Source organism: Carassius gibelio, chromosome B19 (genome assembly GCF_023724105.1).
Source record: "Carassius gibelio isolate Cgi1373 ecotype wild population from Czech Republic chromosome B19, carGib1.2-hapl.c, whole genome shotgun sequence".
NCBI lineage: Eukaryota > Metazoa > Chordata > Actinopteri > Cypriniformes > Cyprinidae > Carassius > Carassius gibelio.
The window spans coordinates 18,197,475-18,218,735 of NC_068414.1; the positions used below are offsets into that span (position 1 = coordinate 18,197,475).

At 37.6% G+C, this 21,261-nt stretch overlaps 3 protein-coding genes across 4 annotated transcripts; 2 read left to right on the plus strand and 1 right to left on the minus strand.

The window, feature by feature from the left end:
* The first annotated feature begins 3,144 nt into the window (after positions 1–3,144).
* On the plus strand, positions 3,145–7,627 carry stk3 (serine/threonine kinase 3 (STE20 homolog, yeast)). Its single transcript, XM_052584696.1, has 11 exons — positions 3,145–3,332; positions 3,565–3,645; positions 3,748–3,876; positions 3,978–4,092; positions 4,183–4,347; positions 4,808–4,975; positions 5,075–5,212; positions 5,313–5,438; positions 5,516–5,723; positions 5,816–5,988; positions 6,065–7,627. The coding sequence occupies exons 1-11, from the start codon at positions 3,310–3,312 to the stop codon at positions 6,221–6,223; spliced, it is 1,485 nt and encodes a 494-aa protein (XP_052440656.1). The 5' UTR covers positions 3,145–3,309; the 3' UTR covers positions 6,224–7,627.
* Positions 7,628–8,087: 460 nt separating this feature from the next.
* Positions 8,088–12,612, plus strand: rida (reactive intermediate imine deaminase A homolog). 2 transcript variants are annotated; one of them, XM_052583253.1, is made up of 7 exons: positions 8,088–8,248; positions 8,347–8,420; positions 9,893–9,995; positions 10,130–10,184; positions 10,862–10,930; positions 11,703–11,758; positions 12,201–12,612. In XM_052583253.1, the coding sequence occupies exons 2-7, from the start codon at positions 8,356–8,358 to the stop codon at positions 12,258–12,260; spliced, it is 408 nt and encodes a 135-aa protein (XP_052439213.1). In that variant the 5' UTR covers positions 8,088–8,248; positions 8,347–8,355; the 3' UTR covers positions 12,261–12,612. The 2 variants fall into 2 exon arrangements, with proteins under 2 accessions (XP_052439213.1, XP_052439211.1); XM_052583251.1 differs by lacking the exons at positions 8,088–8,248; positions 8,347–8,420 and adding an exon at positions 8,452–8,692.
* Positions 12,613–12,629: 17 nt separating this feature from the next.
* si:dkey-284p5.3 (uncharacterized protein LOC557830 homolog) lies at positions 12,630–17,397 on the minus strand. Its single transcript, XM_052583254.1, has 4 exons — positions 16,606–17,397; positions 14,218–14,469; positions 13,154–13,204; positions 12,630–13,058 (listed from the first exon to the last, which is right to left on the minus strand). The coding sequence occupies exons 1-4, from the start codon at positions 16,682–16,684 to the stop codon at positions 13,039–13,041; spliced, it is 402 nt and encodes a 133-aa protein (XP_052439214.1). The 5' UTR covers positions 16,685–17,397; the 3' UTR covers positions 12,630–13,038.
* Between the last annotated feature and the right edge of the window lie 3,864 nt (positions 17,398–21,261).

Below are 21,261 nucleotides of genomic sequence, written 5' to 3' on the forward strand. Positions count from 1 at the left end.
TCTGAAGTTTGACTTTTTGCACCATAACAATACTTATTGGCAACTAGTCATCATATCTCTAGTCCTTTAATGTATTTGCATTGTACTAAAGTGCGTTCATTTTAAATGGGCATATATGCAGCTGATGAAGACCTGAAGGTCGAAACGTTGCTTGATTAAATTCCTCTGGAGCAGTAGTTTTCAGTGTTCAGACTTCACTTCTTTATTTGTCTATATCATTTAGTTGTCTTGCACCTGTGTCCTAATTGGGTGTTTGGGATGTGCACACCATTTTTGTATTTTCATATATGCGGCTGAAACAGGAAGCCTAGTGCATCCCAAATTTTTAAACATGAACATTTTAATATAACATTATAGTCATTATGGCCTATGGCCTTTAGAAAAATGTTTTTTGAGGCGGTGGGGTAGTGCACAATAGGCCTCTGTGGTGCGGCCTAAGCTTTTGTTCTTAATGGCATTTTTTTCCCTTACATTACTTTTACATTTATACTTTAAGTAGTTTTTTAAACCAGTACTTTTACACTTTTACTTGAGTAAAAAGCTTGAGTTGATACTTCAACTTCTACAAAAGTCTTTTTAAACCCTAGTATCTATACTTCTACTTGAGTAATGAATGCCAGTACTTTTGACACCACTGGATACATAGAGAAAGGGCCCATTGTTGTATCCTGAAACACTGCTCAGCCAATCATAAACAGTCAGAAACTAACCAATTGTACAAACTGAACACCATTAGGGTATATGTTTGAAACTGCATACATCAGCCTCATTTCACCCCATGGGAACAAGTGCAGAGGAGACTTACATTTACATTTACATTTAATCATTTAGCAGACGCTTTTATCCAAAGCGACTTACAAATGAGAACAATAGAAGCAGTCAGGTCAACAAGAGAACAACAACAGAATACAAGTGCCATGACAAGTCTCAGTTAGTCTAGTATAGAACGCAAAGGCAGGTGTATATATATATATATATATATATATATATATATATATATAATTTTTTTTTTTTTTTTTTTTTTTTTTTTTTTTTTATTAAATGAAAAAGACAAGAAAAGGAAAAGTACTGGTGTTAGTAGGTTAAGTGCAGGCGAAAAAGATGAGTCTTTAGATGTTTCTTGAAAGTGAGTAAAGACTCTGCTGTACGAATTGAGATTGGGAGGTCATTCCACCAGCTGGGCACAGTCCAGGAAAAGGTCCGTGAGAGTGATTTTGAATTTCTTTGGGATGGCACCACAAGGCGTTGTTCACTTGCAGAGCGCAAGCTTCTGGAGGGCACATAGGATTTAACCAGTGAGTTTAGGTAAGTTGGTGCCGTGCCAGTGGTTGTCTTGTAGGCAAGCATCAGTACCTTGAATTTGATGCGAGCAGCTACTGGTAGCCAGTGTAACCTGATGAGGAGGGGAGTAACATGAGCTTTTTTTGGCTCATTGAAGACAACCCTCGCTGCTGCATTCTGGATCATTTGCAGAGGCTTGACAGTACATGCAGGAAGGCCCGCCAGGAGAGCATTACAATAGTCCAGTCTGGAGAGAACAAGAGCTTGGACAAGAAGTTGGGTTGCTTGCTCTGACAGGAAGGGTCTAATCTTCCTAATGTTGTATAAGGCAAACCTGCAGGACCGGGTCGTTGTAGCAATGTGGTCAGTGAAGCTTAACTGATGATCCATCACAACTCCTAGGTTTCTGGCTGTCCTCGAAGGAGTTATGGTTGACGAGCCCAGCTGTATAGAGAAGTTGTGATGAATCAATGGGTTAGCTGGAATCACCAGTAGTTCAGTCTTTGTAAGGTTAAGCTGAAGGTGATGGTCATTCATCCAGCGGGAAATGTCACTCAGACAGGCTGAAATGCGAGCAGCTACCGTCGGGTCATCAGGACTTGTCATCAGACTTGTGTTTGATCTCTCAAGGAATATTTTATACAACATTTAATAGCTGTCCATAAATATGAAACTAAATTAAATCTACTGAAACTGTCAACCTGGCCACTGAATCGATGCATGGTATTAATGTATAATTTATTTTTTGCTGCAACACTGTAAATGAGAGTCTCAATTATTGCAACCTCACTGAGCCTCTGCCTCTGCAATTTCAAATTTCCCTTTCTCTTTGGAGTGTTACAAGCTAGTGTTTGTGCATAGATAAAATCCCTAAAGTTGCAAAGACTAAAGTCTCAAACCAAAAGATATATTCTTTATAAAAGTAAAGACTTGTCCACACCCTCCTATAACGCTTCGTTTAAACATGCCCCCACATAACACCCCCAAATGTTCACGCAGAGAAAGAAGAATAATTTATATTCTTGCAGTAGTATTGTTTGTTGCCCCAGCAGCCATGTTGTGTTTATTTCATTGTGAAAGCAAAACTACTTTGTTACTAATATTCAGATGTGTGGAGCGCATTTTATGGAGGACTGTTTCCTGAACCTGCAGAGTAGCCTTCAATGCATCTACACCGAGCGGCAACCTTCCGATCTCTCTCGTGAAACCAACACAGAAGTGACTAAAACTGCAATTTATCAACTAAATGGAGTTATAAAAAAAATGCCACCCTCACAGTTGTCATGAAGGGCAAAATTAGTTATATAAACATAAACCACTTTTTGTAACAGGCTGTAAGCACATTTATGGTAAGGGGCATAATATGTCTGTCACACGCTTGAGGTATTCAGCCAATCATAAAGCACTGGATAGGCGGAGCATAGAGGAGCAACAATAATGTACATTATATGGAAATTAATGTTTTTTTTTTTTACCTTAAACCGCATAATCACATTTCATTACACCAAATACAAAACACAATGTTCTTTGTAGCAACTTATTTTGACCCTTTTAACGATGAGCATAATATAACGATGTAATTTAACGATGGGCATAATTTAACGATGGGCATAATATGTCTGTCACACGCTTGAGGTATTCAGCCAATCATAAAGCACTGGATAGGCGGAGCATAGAGGAGCAACAATAATGTACATTATATGGAAATTAATGGGTTTTTTTTTTTACCTTAAACCGCATAATCACATTTCATTACACCAAATACAAAACACAATGTTCTTTGTAGCAACTTATTTTGACCCTTTTAACGATGACGCTCATAGGACTTTTATTCTGAAGTGCAGTTTATCACGGAAAATCCCACACGTCAGCTCGCTTCGCGTAGCTGTTAGCGGCGGCACGGAAAGACAGATAGTGCTTCCTGAAAGTCCAAACAAATCATGTGTTATTGCTTTATTTCTTAACTTTCGAGTGAACAGAGTGTGTAGGATATTAATCGGAAATTACCTGATCATTAGAATAACAAGAATGGAGCATTCGGTGCCCAAAAAGTAAGTGAAAAGATGAGCTTGGCTATCAGTCAAGCTAATATTTACAGGCCTCATTTTACTAACCAAACTGAAACGGCAGATCATTTAACGAACTAGAATAGATTATTGAGTTAATATCTTAATGTTCGTAATTAACTAAATCTACGAGACCAGTTGTTGTCATGTTTATAGGTGTCTGGACTCGTGACGTTTTATGCATTAAATAAACTACAATTGTGTTTGTTCATGACAGTAAACTAAAAAAACTCAGTGAAGACAGTCTCACCAAGCAGCCAGAGGAAGTGTTTGATGTCCTTGAAAAGCTTGGAGAAGGGTGTGTATTAACATTATACTTCTAAAGTGATGTTGTGTGCATTAGTTTTGTATAAAAATGCCATATAATTAATGTTTTTTTTTTTTTTTCATTTTACTTCAGGTCATATGGCAGTGTTTTTAAAGCCATTCACAAGGAATCAGGCCAGGTTGTGGCCATTAAACAGGTTCCTGTCGAATCAGACCTGCAGGAGATTATCAAAGAGATCTCCATAATGCAGCAATGTGACAGGTAAAACAGCCTTTTGATGAATAAAAAGTAACGTGTTACTGAACTCTCACTACTGGAACCGTTCCCAATGCTGCAGGCACTGTTTTCTTGTATTTTAACAGTCCTTATGTGGTGAAGTACTATGGCAGCTATTTCAAGAACACAGATCTGTGGATTGTGATGGAGTACTGTGGTGCTGGATCGGTGTCTGATATTATCAGACTGCGTAACAAAACGGTAAATAAAATACAACTGTGAATAATACACTACAGAACTTCATTGCATGGTAAATAACACTTTTATTCTCTCTCTCTCTCTCTTGACAAGCTCACTGAAGATGAGATCGCCACAGTCCTCAAATCCACCTTGAAAGGTCTGGAGTATCTCCATTTCATGAGGAAAATCCACAGAGACATCAAAGCAGGGAATATTCTGCTCAACACAGAGGGCCATGCTAAACTAGCTGATTTCGGAGTGGCTGGGCAACTCACTGTACGTATTGAAACCATCTTGATTTAATGTAGAACTTGCATAAACTGCTAGTTAAAGGTTTGAACATTAATAAACATTTTTCTTAACATATTTTATATTTTAGAATAATAGAAAAGGTCATATAAAACTTGCGGGGTTTTATTTATTTATTTATTTATTTTTTTTTAAAGAAGTGTAATTCCATAGTGTGGACATGTGAAAATCATGTTGGTTTAAACAAATACATTTTGTATTTTTAGCTTTTTCAGAAAAAAAGCAGGCTTTTTTTCTTTATTATTGAGCCCAAGTCATTCATTAAAAATGACAATTTCGTTTTTATTAAAAAAACCATAATTGACATTAAAATTCTAAGTATCCAAATGATTTTTTTTTCTCTCATCCGTGATCATCTAATATGAATTTCGGTCAAGTGTATCCAAACCGGTCGTATTTATCATGTTTCATGAACTAATCACAAAAGGACACGATGGCGAAGAGGAACACGGTTATAGGAACACCCTTCTGGATGGCCCCTGAAGTAATCCAGGAGATCGGCTACAACTGCGTGGCAGATATTTGGTCTCTCGGCATCTCATCCATAGAAATGGCCGAAGGAAAGCCTCCTTATGCAGACATTCATCCAATGAGAGTGAGTGGAACATGCTCGTTGTGAGAAGTCCTTGATGTGAGATTACAACAAAGAAACTGATTGGTGATGGCGTCTTGTTTTTTCTTTTTGTGTCATCAGGCTATTTTTATGATCCCCACGAACCCTCCACCCACTTTCCGCAAGCCAGAGCTGTGGAGTGATGACTTCACAGATTTTGTGAAGAAATGTCTGGTGAAGAACCCAGAGCAGAGAGCGACGGCCACTCAACTGCTGCAGGTATAGGAAGAGCCAAAGATATTGCTAATTACTAGTGCCTGTTTATGATTCATACTGCTATTCATTCATTCCCTGTTTTATTTTGGGGCTTTTTCGGCAGCATCCATTTATAACCAGTGCTAAGCCGGTGAGCATCCTGCGGGACCTGATCACAGAGGCCATGGAGATGAAGATCAAGAAACAACAGGAGCAGCAGAGAGAGCTGGAGGAGGATGACGAGAACTCTGTGAGATTATTTACCGACGTTGTTTATTAGTTCTTCGGTTTACATCAGCTGATGTCGTATGTGACTGCATTGTGCAGGATGAGGAAGGGGAAGTGGATTCCCACACCATGGTGAAGTCTAGTTCAGAGAGCGCTGGCACCATGCGAGCCACAGGCACCATGAGCGACGGCGCTCAGACCATGATCGAGCACAGCGGCACCATGCTGGAGTCTGACCTGGGCACCATGGTCATTAACAGTGATGATGAAGATGATGAGGATGAGGTAGATCTCGGCTCGATGAGGAGTGAGTATTTATGTCTATTTCTTTAGCGTCAACACTGTTGTGGTGCTTTGAGAAACGTTTAATCTGATGTTTTGTTTTTTTCCTTGAAACAGGAAATCCTACATCTCAGCAAATTCAGCGTCCATCCTTCATGGACTACTTCGACAAACAAGACTCAAATAAAGCACAAGAAGGTTACAATCACAACCAGCAGGACCCGTGTTTAATTTCCAAGACCGCTTTCCCTGATAATTGGAAAGTGCCACAAGATGGAGATTTTGATTTTGTAAGTGCTCTGATGATGTTCTTGTTTGTGCATAAAATCGAATAAAATGAATGACTGTGTGTTTCTGTCTGTGAAGCTGAAAAACCTCGATTATGATGAGCTCCAGATGCGCCTTACTGCTCTGGACCCCATGATGGAGCGAGAGATTGAAGAACTGCGGCAGCGCTACACAGCCAAGAGGCAACCCATCCTTGACGCCATGGATGCGAAGAAACGCCGGCAGCAGAACTTCTAACCCACTTCACAGATGCTGAAGCTTCAAAGCTGGCTGGCCAGATCTGTGTTCAATCTTTGTACTGATGCGTCTTATTCTAGACCCCCGCTGTTTGTCCCAGTGGATGTATAAAACATAAAATCACGATTTGTTAGTTCATTTGAATTCAGAAGTCACAATATTCGGAATTCACTTTAAACGGAACAAATTATTCGCACTCTAATCAGTCTCACTATCTATTGTTATGAAGTTTAGGCTTTTCTTCTTTAACTTTCAAGCCATCTCTACATCCATGGTTCATACTTTCTTAATACTGTAAATTAATCCAAGGTGAAAATTACTGTGAAAATGTGAAGTTTTGTGGCTGAACTCTTAAGAAATATTGGTTGGGCTGCTGCAAAGTCATTTTTAGTGTGAATGGATTACTAAACCAAAGACAATCAAAAGTCGAGAATGCCTTCGAGCGCTTGATAACCCTCTTTTTGAAGTTTGCATCACCAAGCTATGGGTTAGTATTCTGCTAATGTGGGACCATTTTAGAGTAGAGATGCCACAGTCATCATTACTGGTATTAATTATGAAAGAAACAGGACCGTTCCTGCAGCTGTGCTTTCCATCCCATCAAAATTCCTTGCCACAAAGTGAGGTTTGAAATATCGGTCCACAGTTTTGTTAATATGCATGGCTTATTTATGCTGAATGTCATTTTCTCGGTTTCTGAATGTTTGCGTGTGACGTGTTATGTTCTCTTTGCTGCCACTGGCTTTTTGATAACTTGTGGCAAGTATTTGTGTGAGGAAGTGAGAACTACTTTTCCTGTGCCCCATTTTAAAGTTCTCACTTTATCTCAGGGGTTGCTTGGCTTTGAACTGTCTCTCTCTCTCTTCTGGTCTTTTTCAAAGATTGATTCATTTCAATGCAGTGATTTTGTGTTTCTCATTATGGTAATGGTACCGTCGTTACTAGGCCTATTGAGTCTTCATACCTACCAAAAGCAATACAGCAACTCAAGGACATAGTAATGTAACAATGCCAGTAATGTGAATGACCTAAACCAGTTGCTGAATCTTTTCAGAGAAGGATGAGTTGTTTTAAATAGACATTAAAATGACTCTCACAGTGTTTATGCCCTGATTGTGGACTGATGATGTCTATAAATCTGAGTTGATTTGAAGTATAGTTTGCTAATGATTTTTCTTTCTTTTTCTTTTTTTTTTACAAAAGCTTATTCATTAAATAGTTAGGGATGTTACCAATGCCTTACATTTCCTGCAGTTGTGAATTATATCAGTTTATTTCAGACTCTGTCATTCACATAGGCACATTTTTACTGAACACTCTAATTTATTGTGTTATTCACAATGTATGTTATTTTTTGCACTCTGCATAGAGTTATTGAATAAAGGTCTGTTACTTGTCTCCTTACACCCCATGCGGACTTATTTAACAACATGGTTAATATTGGTAAATATACAGAGAACACTATTGAAACACTATTAAATACACAGATAAACCAAACAAAAAGGTCCTAGAATTTGTAAAAAAAAAAAAAAGAATAATACTTCTCAGGTCAGGTTTTTATTTTTTTAAATAGAAATTGTTCTTTTTGAGAGCAAAAAAAAAAAAAACATATATATTATATATATATAAATTTATATAAATATATAAAAAATATATATTTGGGAGTCCTAGACCTTTCCAACGATATAGTATAGTCAACGTAGGTGTCCCTTATTCGGGACGGGGTGACAGATAACAGGTTAAGAAAACAGAAGATGAAGATACTGACCTTCTTGAATGGTTACATGAATTACCGTAATCACTCTATTACACAGAGCTCTGATTTATTCTGTCATGTGACATGCATAAAGACCTGTATCATATTGTTTAACCATAGATGTTCTGTCGACAGTTAATTTCCTTTCCTTAACTTTCTTCTAAATATAGTTCCCTACTGTGCGACATGGTACTGAATAATCGTATAGTACACGTGTAGTGTCTCTATATGTGGGTCGTTATGGTAGGAATCGCTGACGCCTTCTGGAAGTGAGTACCAACAAACCTGCTTTACGCTTCAAATTCATTAACTCGAGCAGAAGTTTACTGACGGTTGTGCTTCACGGCGTGTGTCGTCGGGATCTCAGTGTTCAGAGATGTCTGCTGTTATTAGGAAGATCCTTCACACTGCAGCTGCTCCAGCCGCCATCGGGCCCTACAGGTGAGAGAGAGTCTGCTGTGCTCTCCTGTCCTGTCAAACCAGCATCTTAACCTTCCTCAGCAGACCACCACCAGCTATGCATTGAGCAACAAAAGAGCTGACATAGGCTGCAATGTAATGTTGGCTCGGGGCGTGTCTTTACAAAGCGCACTCAGCAACTTTGCAGGGATTTGGTGCGACTTACTTTTCATAAACTGTTTGGATGGGATGGCTTTTATTCTGAGAAAAATCCCATATACACCTAAAGCCCCTATTAGACAAGGCATATACAGGTAAGAGTCTTCTAGCATTAGCAATAGCGTTTAGATTCAAAACTGTTGTAAACTGTAAAATAGCGATTTTATTCATGCATTATGATCAGATTTCTGTAACGCTCCATAATACCACCGTTTTATCATTTTTAACTTGAGGCTTCAACCCCCTTTATAAAAATATAAAAAGGTTTCTCCAAAAAATGAAAAAAATAAATAACATTTACAGATGTGAGAGCTTTTTTATTTTTATTTATTTAATTAATTTATGTTTTCATTTATTTATTTTGCATAAAATGCTATTGAAAGCAAGAGTAATAGGAGATCAGGGTGTTTTAAGACCATGATACATGATTGGCTGACGTCATATTGTTTCCCTCATAGGGGTGGGGTTAGGTAAGGGGGGTGATTGCATGATTTAGAAATACCCAGCAGTTTGAAAACACCCACAAGGTCATAAAAAACCACTTTTGCTCTGCAGAGACCCAAGTCTCATTGAAAGTGGTTACAATGTGGGTGTTGATGTTTTAACCAATAGACTGAAAGAGGAGGAGGTGTCAAGTTCATTGACATGACCAGAGGTCAATGTGGTTTGCTCTGCTTTAACAGTATGGTTATGTTAAAAATGGCTTTCTGGAAAATATTACTGGCACTAGATTAGTGTAATGTTTTTGCATATAATTTCTATTATATGCAATGCACTTTATGCCCAGCGGATTACATGATTGAAACCAGTATGAATCAATATTGATGAGATTAAATGTATGAGTTGACCTATTAACTTGCAGTCGTGTAAACGTTGTGCTAAAACAACTGCCATTAAGCTTTGCATTATATAACTTAAACTTACTGAACTTGTCTTGAATTAGACCCATATTAACTTGGACTTGGCACTGTCTTGGACTATGAACTCAAGCTGAACTTGCACTTGATCTGTGTGGTCTGTAATGCTACTGTGTGATATTTTAGTTTATATAATATTCAGTATCCATTTTATGATTAATAATATCCAAATATACTATCCCCAACTTTAAAGCAAGAAAACATTTTTGGCTGTTTAGCTAGTTATAACTGCAGTGCACTGGTTGTGCCAGCAGAAGGCAGAGGAAGACAACATTTCCCACAATGCATTTTAATGTAGATTAGTAAAAGGTCCATTTTTCTTCCAAAATCAGAGTTCACTATTAATTCACATTAAAGTTATATTGCTACTACTTTCAGCCAGGCTGTTTTGGTGGACCGTACAATGTACATCTCGGGACAGATCGGCATGGACGTTGGTGGACAGTTGGTGGTGGGAGGAGTGCAGGCTCAGGCCAAGCAGGTGACAAAACGCATATAGTGGCCCTTAAATAAATGCTGACGTTTTGCACAATCATGATTAGAATTGTATTTTAAGTAATTAATATATTAAGTATAGTTGTGCATGTTTCAGTGTTTTTCCTTAAAACTTCATAGGCACTCATTAACATGGGGGAGATTCTGAAAGCTGCTGGATGTGGATATGAAAATGGTAAATCATCAAGTATCACCAGCATAAATTAATAGTTCACCCAAAATATTTAAATGGGACCCCAAAGCAATGGGTTAAAGTTAAAAATGTTGTAATGATGGATGTTTCTAACAAACATGCAGCTGTTCACTTCACAAGACACTCACTAATGGACTGTAGTTATGTGAATTACTTGTAGATTATTGTGATGTTATTATCAGCTGTCGGGACTCGCATTCTGACGGCACCCATTCACTGCAGAGGACACATTGCAGAGCAAATGATGTAATGCTACATTTCTCTAGGTTTTTTTTTTTCTAATAAAGAAACAAACTTATCTACATCCCAGATGGCCTGAGTGTACATTTTCAGCAAATGTATATTAAATTTAAATTTATGCAATTAGCAGACACTTTTATACAAAGCGACTTACAGTGCATTCAGGCTATGAATTTTTACCCATCATGTGTTCCCAGGGAATCGAACCCACAGCCTTGCGCTTGTTTGCTTGCTAACAAAATGATCTACCACTTGAGCCACAGGAACACTATTATTATAGTTATATTATATTATATTTTGAGTGAACTATTCCTCTAACATGTCAGTTCTTTCTTACAAATTTTCAGGCGTTTTATAAACTGTATTTTTAGATTTATATATATATATATTTTTTTTTTTTTTTTTTTTTTTTTTTGCAGTTGTCAAAACCACAGTGTTGTTGGCAGACATTAATGACTTCAATAATGTCAACGATGTTTACAAGCAGTGTGAGTATGAATTAAAGAATCATGGTGGAATAATTCATCACAGAGTGTCATCTACACATACAAACACAGATCTGCCTTACAGTTTCAGCAGTCTTACTAATGTAGAAAACCTCATAATTGGTAATGACATTGGTGTCCTTCATTGTGGAATTAAAAACAATCATGACATTTGTGTTCCCTGTATATACCTTCCCTAAAATAACTTTACTACCCATCCTGCACTTCAGTGCTAATGCTCTATTGATTATTCAAATGTTCCACAATGATGCCTCTGTGCATCCCTGGGTATTTCCTCTTAAACACAAAGCTGATGGGTAATCCTATCCTGTCTGCGTGTAAAGGGATACAGTGCAGTTCTGTGAAACTAAAGCCTCCTCTTTACGAGGACAACCCATCATCACTGCCTCCTGCCACACAGAACTTTCCGTGATGAGACATGCAAACCTGCAGCGTCAACAAATACTCTGAGCTGAATTCATGTCATTCTCTCTTAAAAACTTATGATGCAATTAATGATGCATATAAACACAGACATAAGAGGCTGCTTTTCATTATCACAAGACCTACAGTAGTTAAGATTCAAGATTAGTATTTGTCACATAGATGGTTGTATGAAGAGCATATGACCAGCAGTGAAATAGAAGTAACTTCACCAAATGAAGATTATATCTTATATAGCTCAACTTTACTGGCAGTTTGATTTAATCTTTGTCATCAGTAAAGAACACAGATATTCCCAAAGTCTTAATTTCTGTGTTTTTTTCTTCTCAAGTTTTCAAGAGCAATTTCCCAGCAAGAGCTGCCTATCAAGTAGCTGCCCTGCCCAGAGTGAGTATTAAACACCGACTAGTTAGAGCTGTTTGCTAAGGTAAATCAGCATGAGAAATTAGAATGATCATGTGACACTGAAGACTGGAGTAAGATGCTGAACATTTAATTCATTACAGGAATTATAAGATATTAAAATAGAAAAATTTTACATTGTGAAAATGTCTCGCAGTATTACTGCTTTTAATCAAATAAATGCATCCTTGGTGAATATAAGAGACTTTTAGGTTTGAACAGTGGTGCAAGTATTAAACTTGGCACACAATCCATCTCACACTGTTTGAGCTATGGAGATGAAGTATACCTCAAATTATGTGACTTCTTGGGGAGAGATGTGCTGTTACTTTACTGAAAGTGATCAACTTGAGTTAAAAAGCGAGGGAAATGCTTTAATTCTGCATTGTGTTTATACGTCATTTTAACTTTACTTTGTCTTATACAGGGGGGACTTGTTGAGATTGAAGCGATCGCTGTGTTGGGGCCCATCATGGATGCCTCCTGACTACATGAATCCAGCATGCATCACAAGTCATAAATACAGTTATAGGAGACAAACCATATGCCAGATTCCAAAATCAGACTTTTATCCTCCCATTAAACTAATAACGGGGAATTCACTTGTTGCCCTTTTTGCTAATATTATATATAATCTTTCACCATTACATATTCTGTAATAGCAATGATTCAAAGCCATGTTCAGTTCAACTTTATTTTTAAACTCGTCATTTTCACATTAAAATCAAATCACAACACCAAAACATTACTTAGTTCCATTTGTTGAGTTTAATCTGTCATGTTGGTTGCAAGAAAATATAAGCATACAATAAATAAAACCAAAAAGCCTGTTTTTTAAATATTATATCCATTGTCATTTTCAATGCATGTAACATTTTATTTCAGTTCGTTCAAATATTACATAATTATATAAATAGCATTCCACAATTTTTCAAAGTCTCTTTGGCTTTTTGCATTTTTTTATAGAGGGGTTAAGCCACAAATAGGCACCATTAAATATTAAAGGAAATCTCTAGCTAAAGCCAGCTATTATAATTCACTAAACTATAACTGGAGTGGGATGTTTGTAATCTTTCTATATAAAGACAGGCACAGAGTTTCTGATGACCAGTTGGTCTATATCTTGGCAACGAACAAGCAATATCTATATAATAAATAAGCTAATGTTCCACTGTATGTTTAAACTATGCGTATGAAATCTTAATTTTACTGAAAATAGGTGGTTGAGTCTAGACTCTGTAGTAACTGTGTCAGATGATGCACACTTAACCCTCTCCACCAGAGGCTGAAAGAGAGTGGTATGGGAAATCAGACAAGACATTTATCCTCAGGAGAAGATGAACTTTTTAGGTCTGTCTTTCATTGTATTTTCCTACTTACCAGGGGCTTCCTCTGGTGGGGAAGATTCAGCCTGGGCCTCAGTTGTGTTTTCTGTGGAAATAGAGATTATTTCATTAATATAGGCTCAATTAAGGTTTTATTTTTCTTCATAATGGTTGAAGTAGCCAAATAAATTACATCATCTTCCAAAAAAATAAGTTACACTGATAAATAAATGTAATTAAAATGTCACACCCGGTATTTTTCTCATGTTGGACTTAAACTAATAGATCATATAAAATTCATTATTTAAAATCAGTTGTTGTGTCCAGCAGAGTAATAGTTCTTAATGCATTCGGTTCTGTGGTTAGTCATTTTGTTATTTGACAATGTCAAAGGTTTTTTTTCCACATTGCAGCCAAGGCATTTGCATCCGTGGATAAATTGTCATTTACATTTAGAATTCAGGCAGTGAGGCATGCTGTGGCCCTCGCCACATTTAAGATCTGGCCAAACAAACTACTGTTAAAGATGAAAATAATTCACTACTCCCAATTCCATTTTTATGGTGTATTCCTAATCCCAAAATGAAACCAGTCCATCTAACTGGAACCTGGTTTCAGTAGCTAAAAATCATTTGTTTCTCAAGGTTGAGTTCTCCAAACCTGCTTGAAACCCTTAGTAAAACGTTCAGTAACAGGGCTGGAAAGGGGAAACTAAGCAGGGCAGTGTTGTACTCCTGGGTCACCGAACAGTTAGTAGGACACTTGTCAGGTTACTTAAGAGTTAAACAAACACACTATTACCCGTTTAAACTAGTGCCATCCCCTTTCACTTAAGTATGAATGTATAAAATGGTGCTTTAACTTCTTATAACAAAACAAAGGTATTCCAGGAAGTCTTCATTGCAAAAGAGATTGTGCAAGGTGTTTTGCATCAAGAGATACGTCCCTTGAAAGTACCAAAACCATTTGCATGCACAAGCCCAAAACACGAGGTAATATGTACTTTAATCTTGAAGAACTACTGAGCCAGTTTTTCCATGAGACTTTGCTCACTGTTCCTTTAAGTTATGAAAGCTGGCAGAAAACTTTAGCGCGGTTGTCTGTAAATGTGAAACGTACCACTCGGTGCTGGTTCGTCGGTATTCTCAGCTGTGGTGGAGGGGCTGGATTCAGGTTCAGCAGGCTGGTCAGATGTAACGGCCTCAGCAGCAGCTGCTTCTGGTTCACTGTGAGCTACAGCAGCCGCAGAGCTCTGGATTTCCTCCGAGGCATCAGGAGCTGCACTGCATGTCTGTGGAGATTCCTCAGCCTGGGTTTGGTCTGGAATCGTCTCACTTTCTGCTGCAGGACCACCATTTTCATTACTTGTTCCTTAGAGATTAAGACCAGGGTTATTGTTTTCACCAGGGTTATTAGCGTGAACTAAAACTAAAAGCATTAAAATAATTCATTACTTGAAATTAAAATTTAATGAAATAATACAACTAAACTAAAAATGAGAAATGTTGCATTTGTAATTAGCAAAAAATAAACTGAAGGTGTAGGACTTAACTAAAACTAAGTTTAAAAATAAACATAAAACATATTCAGAAACTACAAATGAAAAAAAAAAAAAGACAAAACCACAATTTTAAAATATCCTAATTCAAAATAATAATAATGGTGACCCCCCCCCCCCCCCCCCCCCCCCCACTATTGTTTCCCTCATATTATTGATCATGTGTTTAGGTATATACATATTTTAAAAGGGGTACAACTAGGCCTGCACGGAGAAAGAACTTGTGATATATTGTGTCATTTCAGCTCTATCTATCTCTCTATCTATATATCATTTACTTTTTCAGACCGGTTTCTGCAGCACAAACGATCTCAATTTCAAAACCAATCCTGTCATATCAAATATGAGTTCAGTATACTTAGCCTGGTTCAACACATTTTACTATATTTAAATCTTTTCCACAGAATTCACATTTCATCAATAAGAAATATGAAAAATATGTTATGTCCTTTTTCTTTTCCCATCTTCTGTATCAAGTGTCAAGAGTCACTAAGGTCGAAGACAACTCTTTCTGAGACCTGTTTTTAATCTATCAGAACCCCTTAAACTAAAGCTCGGTCCAGTCTATTATAGAAGCTACACTACTAGTAATTATATGAAGCTGAAAGCAATACATGGACATTCTGGTTAAATAATATAGCCTAACGTAACAACAGGTGTTGAAAGAAAATGGATGTATTAAGACAGGCAAACTAGCAGAGCTTTATGGCATCGGACATCTGTGATCTAAAGCACACAACATTTACATGAAACCTTCTTCTCAGTTCCATAAGCACACACTTTGTTTAAATGTCACCGCTGGCAGGTTGACACGCATCACCACATTTGAGGAAGCTCCTGATGTGAGGAGGTCCTCCTCTGATCACCAAAAATCTTATTTCCTCAAATTTCAAGAACTCACCCACTGTGATAGCTCAGGACACAGACATGTAACATCAACAAAGCAAAATACAAATTTACTTTATTTGTCTGATAAATTTAAATCAATACAACCAAACTCAAAATTCTATTTAAATGAATTTGTTCTTTGCATTTTTTTCAAAACACATTATGTTTATGAGATTGCCATTAAGATCAAAATGTAAGGTTAAAACACGTTAATGTATAAAAGAAAGTGTGTTTTGTGTGTATTTAAGGTGTTCTGACCAGTCACCATTTTTAAGCGTTTTACAATTTCTAATCACATTTTTTTTAATGCTGCAGTGTGACAAATTATTTTTAAAATACAAATATTTTGTTCCTGTAGCTCAAATGAGCATGATGCTACAAACATCATATTCATGGGTTATATCAGTAATTGCATTTTGCCACTATGGATTAAAACATCTGCCAAATACATGTAAATGTAACATGGTATCATAAAAAAATGCATGCAAGCTGATTATAAAAACTTGTAAAATACACTTAATGTTTCTCTGAAACAAGGTTAATAAACTTAAAAGCAGTTATCAAATTGCAATTCAAAATTGTCATCTAAACCATAAAACATAATTTTTCTTGTAACTTTCAGTTAAAGTCTTATGGTTTAATCTTAGGGCAAGCCGTTTAACTTTAGGTTTCTCCATGGGGACTTTTAGTGTAATGAATACTGTATGTTTCTCGATGAGAGACGCTGGAGTCAAGTAGATCTAAACTGTATGGTGGACTGATGACAGCATTCTGGATAAGGATCTGGGTGCCTTACACAACGGTTGAGGGTTCAGTTTCAAGTTAGGGTGACCCAGGATCCGAAAAATAAGATCACAATCTTCCTCTATCACTCAAGGATCTACCATGCATTTAAGCATTGATGTCTACATTATGACATCTACATCACATTATGTAGGCTAGTGCAGTCAGCTCAGCGTTTACCTAAAAATATTCCTTGACCTCATGAAACACCTTGCAAATCAATATTTGACAAATATAGCTCATTTGTGATTTTCTTTTGGGGGGCTGTGTATTCTTACCTGATGTGCTCCCATCCTGTTTGGTGTTGGGTCGTGTTGTGTCTTGAGCTGTGGTCTGAGTGCTAGAAGCGCATCCCATCGTGTCTTCCTCTGACAGGAGTGAAGTCAAGCACTTTAGTGAGTGTTGTTGTGCCCAGAGGCGTACATCGACTTCAAGTGCAGAAGGAATGTGCTAATTTAACGCGCAGTTGGTAGAGACAGCACTCATTCCCTGGTCAGGGAACACATTGGGTGTATCCGAGTGTGTATGAGCGGCGCCCATATGCAAACCTGCTCTTATCCCCGGTAACTTTACAAGTCACAGTTGAATTTGCAATGCGAAATCATCAGCGACGGTCTGACTGTCCTATCGGATTCAAATGCTAAGAAATTACAGGTGACACTTTGCTTTCAACTTAAGTTCTTACAAACAAAAAGAACGATATAAATGCGATAACAGCTTTAAAGAGTACATTTATTCTAACTTTAAAAAAACATCCCGTAGGGTACTTTATGTGTCGGTTGAGTAATGAGTTTGGCGACATCTACAGGTGACTTCTGGAGTAGCGCTGACCAACCCGAACTAGACGGTCATAGAAAGTACTATACATCTACATCTCAAATAACTATTCCTACATCAAGTATGGCACATCATGTCTGTGCGCAGAGAACGCCATACATCCTTATGAAACTCACAGCTAATATGGTTTTAGCTGTACAAGTAATTTAACCTTTTCTTTCGGAAAATACTTTTGATTTTATAAAAGGGGAAATTACTAACTGTAGGCCTACTGCTTCTGAAAGACAACTAAGCATGTAGCCTGACACTTGAAGCGTTTAGATTCAGCTGAGTTTGGTCTATTGAGAAAAAAAAAGTGTAAATTGTTTTTTTTTTTTTTTTTTTTTTTTTTACAAAGTGTAAACGATGTGCAAAACAAACGTTTTGAATGCCTTTTTAATACATTTCATATAATTGTGTCTCTCTGTTTGATCTCCATTATAAGAAACACATAGATATGGAACAGAACACATAGGATGTTGGTGAAATACATTAGTAAATGAAAGAGTATCTTCATAATGATGGACTTCCTACACCTTTTTAAGCAGAAGGCCATAAGGTCGGATTGAGCTCTTCACGATTTCCTTTTCTTTCACAGATGATGTGCCTATTGGAATGGGGACCAACCAAATGTTTTTGTCCTTGATTACCCTCTTCTGGGGGTTGATTCTATTCTGCATGATGACTTTGTAAGTTTCCCCATTGTTTTGCGACGTGAAGTTCTTGCTATTCGCAAACATATCTGCCACGGTGATGTCTGGAGATGAATAAATCCCTCTTCCGTACGCCTGACGGTCTCCCGCCTTGAAGTGAGTCTGAATGATGCCCTCAGCCCCCTTTAAATCGGTTCTGTGGTAGGAAACGGGCCACTCACCGGGCACTGAACAGCTCCTCCATCCGTCTGTTCCCAGCCAAGCGTTGCCATCCGGGTATTGGTCCCGGACCTTCAGGGCGAAGCGCATCCAGCCGTAGGGCCGCTTGTACGGCTCGCCCCCGCGCGTGCACACGGAATCAAACTTAGGCTCGGACATGCGCGTGAAGTCAAAATCAAACACTGGATCAAAAAAGTCATCGGAGATCACAAATAATTCTTTACGAAGAGAAGAGTTCACAATGTCACTTTTTGGGGTCTCTTGTGAAGTCTTCTGATCAACTGACAATCGCTTTAGTAAAGATGTTAGACAAGTCACATTTTGCACTTCTTTATCAAGTAGGGCAAGAGTTGTCAGATTGGTAATTTGCAGTCGAGTGGCTTTATCTAAATCCTTACATTCTGACTGCAATTTGACCGTGACACCCAGAATAGCAGAGAGCGCCTCGGTCAAGATATATTTGTCCACCTCCATCGTGTTAATCGGACTAAATAAGAGAGCAAGAGTTTGGATTATGGCACAAGCTTTCAGTCTTTGGCATTGACACACAGGCTACACAGCGTTGCACATTTGTATGTCCTGGTTATTTAGCACACCTGATTCACATGCCACTTATTAGCAGACAACTGAACTTGCTCAAATGTGATTAAAGCCTTGAAATAGCTAACTTTATTTTTATTTTTATGTTCAATAATATGTTTTCATTATTATTTTGCATTTTAAATTAATTTTATGTTAGGCCTACTCATTAATAATTCTGCAATAATTAAATTTTTCATTTTTGTCAAAGCAGTAGCCTATTGTTACTTTTTTTTTTTATGTCTATCGCGAGAAAATACAATAAGGAAATACAATATCATAAGAAAATAAACAAAGAAAAAGAAGAATTGCACAATAGGGTCTTCAAATAGTATTTAAAATCGATTTTTTTTTAAGGCAGATTATTGCCATCTGGTGGGAGTAAAAAATAAAAACAGGCGTAATAATGCCATGGTGATCACTAGATATAGCCTAAACCGCTTTTTAAAGAGCTCCTTTTATGCTTTTTCACTTTTTTAACTTTAGTTAATCTGTATATTGCTGCTTGAGCCAAAGAAACATCTACAAAGTTACAAAGCTCAACGTTCACTTCAAAAGGAGATATTTTATCTAACAGAAATCACTTTTCAAATACAAAATACAACTCGTTTGGACTATAATGCATATTTCCCGGGATTTGTGATATCACAGATATCGATGAATGGGACGAGACCTGGTTGAGCTGCACTAGAGAAGACAACGATTGTTATCACTATGGCAGAGACATGCAAGCTTTCCCAAGACAGACGAACTTGGTTACAATCATCCGGGTTTAAATCGCGCTCAAATTGATTTGATTTTGACGCAATATTTGCACTGAAGCTCTGCATCAGATGTCATGTCACATAATGTTAAAACTGCTGCTGGGGATATACAGGTGCTGGTCATATAATTAGAATATCATCAAAAAGTTGATTTCTTTCACTAATTCCATTCGAAAAGGGGAAACTTGTATATTATATTCATTCATTACACCCAGACTGATATATTTCAAATGTTTATTTCTTTTAATTTTGATGATTATAACTGACAACTAAGGAAAATTCCAAATTTAGTATATCGGCAAATTAGAATATAACTTAAAACCAATACAAAAAAAGGATTTTTAGAAATCTTGGTCAACTAAAAAGTATGAAAATAAAAAGTTTGAGCATGTACAGCACTCAATACTTAGTTGGGGCTTCTTTTGCTAAATTACAGCAGCAATGCGGCGTGGCATGGAGTCGATCAGTCTGTGACCCTGCTCAGGTGTTATGAGAGCCCAGGTTGCTCTGATAGTGGCCTTCAGCTCTTCTGCATTGTTGGGTCTGGCATATCGCATCTGCCTCTTCACAATACCCCATAGATTTTCTATGGGGTTAAGGTCAGGCGAGTTTGCTGGCCAATTAAGAACAGGGATACCATGGTCCTTAAACCAAGTACTGGTAGCTTTGGCACTGTGTGCAGGTGCCAAGTCCTGTTAGAAAATGAAATCTGCATCTCCATTAAGTTGGTCAGCAGCAGGAAGCATGAAATGCTCTAAAACTTCCTGGTATATGACTGTGTTGACCTTGGACCTCACAAAACACAGTGGACCAACACCAGCAGATGACATGGCACCCCAAACCACCACTGACCTTAGAAACTTTACACTGGACCTCAAGCAACATGGATTGTGTGCCTCTCGTCTCCTCCTCCAGTCTCTGGGACCCTGATTTCCAAAGGAAATGCAAAATTTACTTTCATCAGAGAACATTACTTTGGACCACTCAGCAGCAGTCCAGTCCTTTTTGAAGCAAGACGCTTCTGATGTGGTCTGTTGTTCAAGAGTGGCTTGACACATGGAATGCGACAGCTGAAACCCATGTCTTGCATACGTCTATGCGTAGTTGTTCTTGAAGCACTGACTCCAGCTGCAGTCCACCCTTTGTGAATCTCCCCCACATTTTTGAATGGGTTTTGTTTCACAATCCTCTCCAGGGTGCGGTTATCCCTATTGTTTGTACACTTTTTTCTACCAAATCTTTTCCTTCCCTTCACCTCTCTAATGTGCTTGCACACAGAGCTCTGTGAACAGCCAGCCTCTTTTGCAATGACCTTTTGTGTCTTGCCCTCCTTGTGCAATGTGTCAATTGTCATCTTTTGGACAACTGTCAAGTCAGCAGTCTTCTCCATGATTGTGTAGCTTACATAACTAAACTGAGAGACCATTTAAAAGGGTTTGCAGGTGTTTTGAGTTAATTAGCTGATTAGAGTGTGGCACCAGGTGTCTTCAATATTGAACCTTTTCACAATATTTTAATTTTCTGAGATACTGAATTTGGGATTTTCCTTAGTTGTCAGTAATAAACATAAAAATTCAAAGAAATAAATATTTAAAACATATCAGTCTGTGTGTAATGAGTAAATATAATATACAAGTTTAACATTTTAAATGGAATTAGTGAAAGAAATCAACTTTTTGATGATATTCTAATTATATAACCAGCACCTGAATGGTAAGGAGCAGGCATGACGTTTCCCAACCAGTGCTGTCAATCAAAACACACTGGCCAAGCTAACTAATCACATCACACTTCGTATTTCAGAAGGCGGGACTTCATTAGATACAGGAACTTTTTGAGCCGTTCATGCCAGACTGGGGAGGGAGGTAATAATGTAAAATATGTGAAAAATAATGTTTTTTCA

What these genes read in the sequence shown, in the direction of transcription:
- rida (XM_052583251.1), top strand. Translation starts at nt 8,538, where the DNA reads ATGTTGGCTCGGGGCGTGTCTTTACAAAGCGCACTCAGCAACTTTGCA. An exon ending in ATTAGACAAGGCATATACAG is followed by an intron (nt 8,693 to 9,892) that starts GTAAGAGTCTTC and finishes TACTACTTTCAG; the next exon opens with CCAGGCTGTTTTGGTGGACC. An exon ending in TGCAGGCTCAGGCCAAGCAG is followed by an intron (nt 9,996 to 10,129) that starts GTGACAAAACGC and finishes AAAACTTCATAG; the next exon opens with GCACTCATTAACATGGGGGA.
- stk3 (XM_052584696.1), top strand. Translation starts at nt 3,310, where the DNA reads ATGGAGCATTCGGTGCCCAAAAA. An exon ending in CAGACATTCATCCAATGAGA is followed by an intron (nt 4,976 to 5,074) that starts GTGAGTGGAACA and finishes TTGTGTCATCAG; the next exon opens with GCTATTTTTATGATCCCCAC. An exon ending in AGATCTCGGCTCGATGAGGA is followed by an intron (nt 5,724 to 5,815) that starts GTGAGTATTTAT and finishes TCCTTGAAACAG; the next exon opens with GAAATCCTACATCTCAGCAA.
- si:dkey-284p5.3 (XM_052583254.1), bottom strand. Translation starts at nt 16,684, where the DNA reads ATGGGATGCGCTTCTAGCACTCAGACCACAGCTCAAGACACAACACGA. An exon ending in ACAGGATGGGAGCACATCAG is followed by an intron (nt 14,470 to 16,605) that starts GTAAGAATACAC and finishes TTAATCTCTAAG; the next exon opens with GAACAAGTAATGAAAATGGT. An exon ending in CGACGAACCAGCACCGAGTG is followed by an intron (nt 13,205 to 14,217) that starts GTACGTTTCACA and finishes CTATTTCCACAG; the next exon opens with AAAACACAACTGAGGCCCAG.